The 4,140-nt window shown below is 27.2% G+C and overlaps 1 protein-coding gene across 1 annotated transcript; it reads left to right on the top strand.

The window, feature by feature from the left end:
- Positions 1–148: 148 nt before the first annotated feature.
- Positions 149–2,071, top strand: LOC113514654 (uncharacterized). Its single transcript, XM_026898750.3, has 4 exons — positions 149–404; positions 614–754; positions 1,362–1,605; positions 1,759–2,071. Exons 1-4 carry the CDS (start codon positions 277–279, stop codon positions 1,876–1,878), a joined length of 633 nt encoding a protein of 210 aa, XP_026754551.2. The 5' UTR covers positions 149–276; the 3' UTR covers positions 1,879–2,071.
- The last annotated feature ends 2,069 nt before the right edge of the window (positions 2,072–4,140 follow it).

A 4,140-nucleotide genomic window follows, 5' to 3' on the forward strand; every position in this document is an offset into this window, starting at 1 on the left:
GTAGTACTTCATAGTTTCTTAATATCACTTTATACTTGTCTCTTAATAGCGTGATAGTTTATATATTCTACTTAATACTGCTCTTGTTATCTGCACTATTTACAGTGTAAACTAGCCTTGGTGTAAAGGTTGAATGTCATTTATTTTGACACATTTGTTTGTCAAAATCACCTTTATCTGTCAGATTCTGTCGCTAGTTGTGTCAAATCAGGTTTATAAAAAACTAGCGTTTTTTTAATTTTCAAACAGTATAAGTTTAAAATATTTAATTATATTATGGATACTGAAATAGGTTCTATTTCTGAATTAGCTCTAGTTGATAAAATCGATCCGTTACAATTTGACATTACTGTAGGCGCCTTGTTAATAAGTGTTGGAGCTGAAAAATATATTAATATTTTTAGGTAAGTATCCCTTGTTTATAATTATAAGGAATATTTTGAAAAAAAAAAACATGTATCCAGTATCTGTAATATTATTAAAGAATTAGTAATACAAATTATGTTTTATTAAATATACATTATATTTTGGTTACACTTTACTTTTATGAAGTTATTAGTTTAACTTGTGTAGACCTATCAGTTTTAATAAACATTAATTTTTTTTTTTAAAGGAAACAAAATATTGGCCAATTAACGTTAACACAGCTGACAGATGAAGATCTTATTAAACTAGGAGTAGACAACCCTGAAATTAGGAATAAATTACTTGAAGAAGTTCAAAACTTGCCAATATATGAAGAAAATAGACTATTGTAAGTTAATGTAGTCTAATTAAGAATATGTTTAATATAATAATAAGAATATAAGCAGAAAGTTTTAAAGCCTATTACATAACTCTTAAGTTTATATCTACACTAAACTTTTATCACTTTTTGAAGGTAGGAGAAGGTAGATGGAGATTTATGCACAGTAGAATAAATCTATGCAAAAATTATCTAAACTTAGAACAATTACGTGAAAAATATCTGTATATATGAAATTCAGTCTTGATATAAATATACTGATTTTTGACAACTACTTCTGGAGATATATCTATGAGAAATAAGAAAATTATATAATTTTTTATTTGCAAAATTTTTATTATTTATCATGCTATTTATTTCCAAATATTATATTTATTAATAGTGATATTTCAGGATTAGAAAATTGTATTAAAATAATTGAAAAATAAAAGCTGCTGATAATAAAAAAAGAGTTATTTATTTTATAGTATAAATAACTTGGGTGAAGTGATATAGGTGATCTAATGAAATATATAAATACATATCTATATTAAAATCTCAATTTCTGTCTTATCATTATTGTTCCTAATTTAAAATCAAATGCTCCCAATTAGGTTTATACATATTATTTTTACAGGTATAACATCAGTTTAAATTTAAGCCCTACAGAAATAACTGAAATTCTAGAGGAAAGTTCACAGCATTTATATAGAATATACTTGAGTATGTTGGCAAATACACTAACTTTAAAGAAGTCAAAGAAAATTCAAGACTGTTTAATTTATAAAGATAAATATGCTTCAGATATTGCATTAACCACTTTGAGTGAAATTACAAATATTTTGAATTCTATGGATATAACATTACATACACAGTTAAAGGTTAATATTTAATCATAAATATTTATAATTATTATTGTATGTCTTTTAATACGATAAAATTGAACACCTTTATGAAATGACATATATTGTTTGATAAACTTATAAAATGTTGTAGACCAAGTTAGGAGACAGTAATGTTGTTGTGTTTTTCAGGAATTGACTAGAGAATCAACTAACATGAAGACTAAAAAAATGTTTGTTGGTACTGTTGGCAGTGCAGTCATAGCTATATTGGCAGTACTGTTTGTGCGGTCCTTGAAAGATTTGAAATAGAAATATGGTTCAGTGCTATGTAATAATTCCTTATTGTACAATATTGACAAAGAGTTGTGGTTTAAATTACCTCTGATTGTTTAAATGTTTACATATCAAAACAAGAGAATTTTTAATTCTCTTATGCTAAATATTGACCTAGTAAATAATTTGAAAATATTTAAAAAACCTGAAATAAATCATTTATTGATAATTATTTTTGTCTTATTTCATAAAAAAAATTATAAATTTATTTTAAATATATGTTTAGAACAAATATTTTAGAGGTAATTTTTAATGTTTATTGCAATATCATAAAATATAATACAATGCATACACTTAAAGAGTGTATAAGATCTTCCAGTTATTCTGTGACACTCTGTAAGGGCATGACAATATATAGAGCCTTTATTTAGTGTATATTACATACACATAATTTTGTAAAAGCATTGCAGTTTAAAAATATCAAATATTGACATAGTAATAGCAATGGGCTGGTCACATAGCTCAAAGAACCCACTAGATGGAGTGATGACCTCAAATGTATTGCAGGGAATCGGTAGATTCAGGTGGCTCAGGACTGTTTCTTATGGCATCTATAGGCAAGGCCTATGTTCAGCAGTGAACAGATAGTGGCTAAGATGTTGATATTAAACATAGTCTTAAAATTCATCAATATTATACATACAGTTTTTACATAATATTTTGGTTAACATCCTTTTAATTTTCATTACTGAAAAGTTTTTAATAGAATTAGGCAATAAATTGTAAAATTTTAGACATACTACTATGGTGGCACTGATGAAGGAGTCGAGGGGGTAAGAAATCTAGTAGAGAAAGTAAAACCTTGCTTCCTTTTATATAAGTTTAGATTTTTTTGCAATCATGCACATTTTCAAAATGTATATGCTATATACATTTTGGAAGAGTTAATAAATTAAGTTTTTTAATAAGACCTGCATTTTAGTGGTCTCACACCACACATTGTTGTTATACATTTTTTTCCAAATGATAAATGCTATGTTAACTGATTTTCTCCATATAATGATCCTGTACCTTTAGTTAGAGCATACAAAACCATGATATGCCATTAAGGCAGTTTTTTTATTACTTAAATGATATATATAAATAACATAAATATAAATATATAAAAAACATAACTTATATATAAAGCGAAAACATTTTTTTCATGTACTAAAACTATAAAAAACTGATCAAAAATTAGCTGTAGTTGATGTACTAATGAATAGGTTTACCATTTTTATTATAAAAAATGTATTAATTTTGTTTGATTAACATTTATACAGAGATAATTATTTTTCATCCAATGGGCACCTTGTTTATTATTATTTTTTTATTGATAAAGCCAGGTTTTATGTGTATAATAAGTGATATGTTGTCAACGTATAATCTAGAAAGATATGTCATTGTTTCTGGGATATCATAATATAGAACAAAAAAAGTAATGATCCTAACATGTTACCCTGAGGAAGACCAGAATGTGTTTATTTAAATTATGATGAGTGTTTGATGTTTTCAAAGGGATTTATTTAATTTGTTTATTTCTACACATTGAGGTCTTTCACTAAGATAACTTTTGATCCGTTCGTGAGCTAGTCCACTAATTCCATAATATTGCAGTTTATTTAAATGTTTTATGACAGACATAGTAAAAAAGCCCTGGCCATATCAAATAAAACGGCACATACAGGTACTTTCTTGTCTATACGTTGCGATATTTCTTTTATTAAGGAAAAACGTGAGACATGATAGGTAAGGATGAAAGAAGGTTCGTTAACCCATCGTGACAAATCCCACTAGATCTAACCACAATGTTTTCCATGGGAAACCGCGTGGAGATCGACCTGATAGTAGATGTATTACGGTATTAGCGTAAAACACATAAAAAAAAAGAAATTAAGAGACTGAGCTAAAATCGGCCTGTTTCATCTATGCATAGGTAAGTTTTAAATTTTGTTACCTATTGACTCTGATCATTCGTTCTATTCCTAGTAAGAGCTGAAAATAGTAAATATTCCAGGATTTAATAAAAATATTAGAATGCAACCACATCTGTACCAACAAAAATAGAGTATCTGTTATAAAATTGAACTTGTTGAAAAGCAAACCGGATATCAAATTGGGCGAAAATAAAACCGTTTCCCTTTTTGCACAATACACAATAAGTAAATCCAGTTGAAATGACCCAATTGTTTCGACCTCCCCAATTAAAAAGTGTAAGGTAAATGATGAACCGTCGAGCGCCTGTTTGTTCGGCGGGAC

Source organism: Galleria mellonella, unplaced genomic scaffold (genome assembly GCF_026898425.1).
Source record: "Galleria mellonella isolate WM207_F2 unplaced genomic scaffold, CSIRO_AGI_GalMel_v1 utg223, whole genome shotgun sequence".
In the NCBI taxonomy this organism is placed as follows: domain Eukaryota; kingdom Metazoa; phylum Arthropoda; class Insecta; order Lepidoptera; family Pyralidae; genus Galleria; species Galleria mellonella.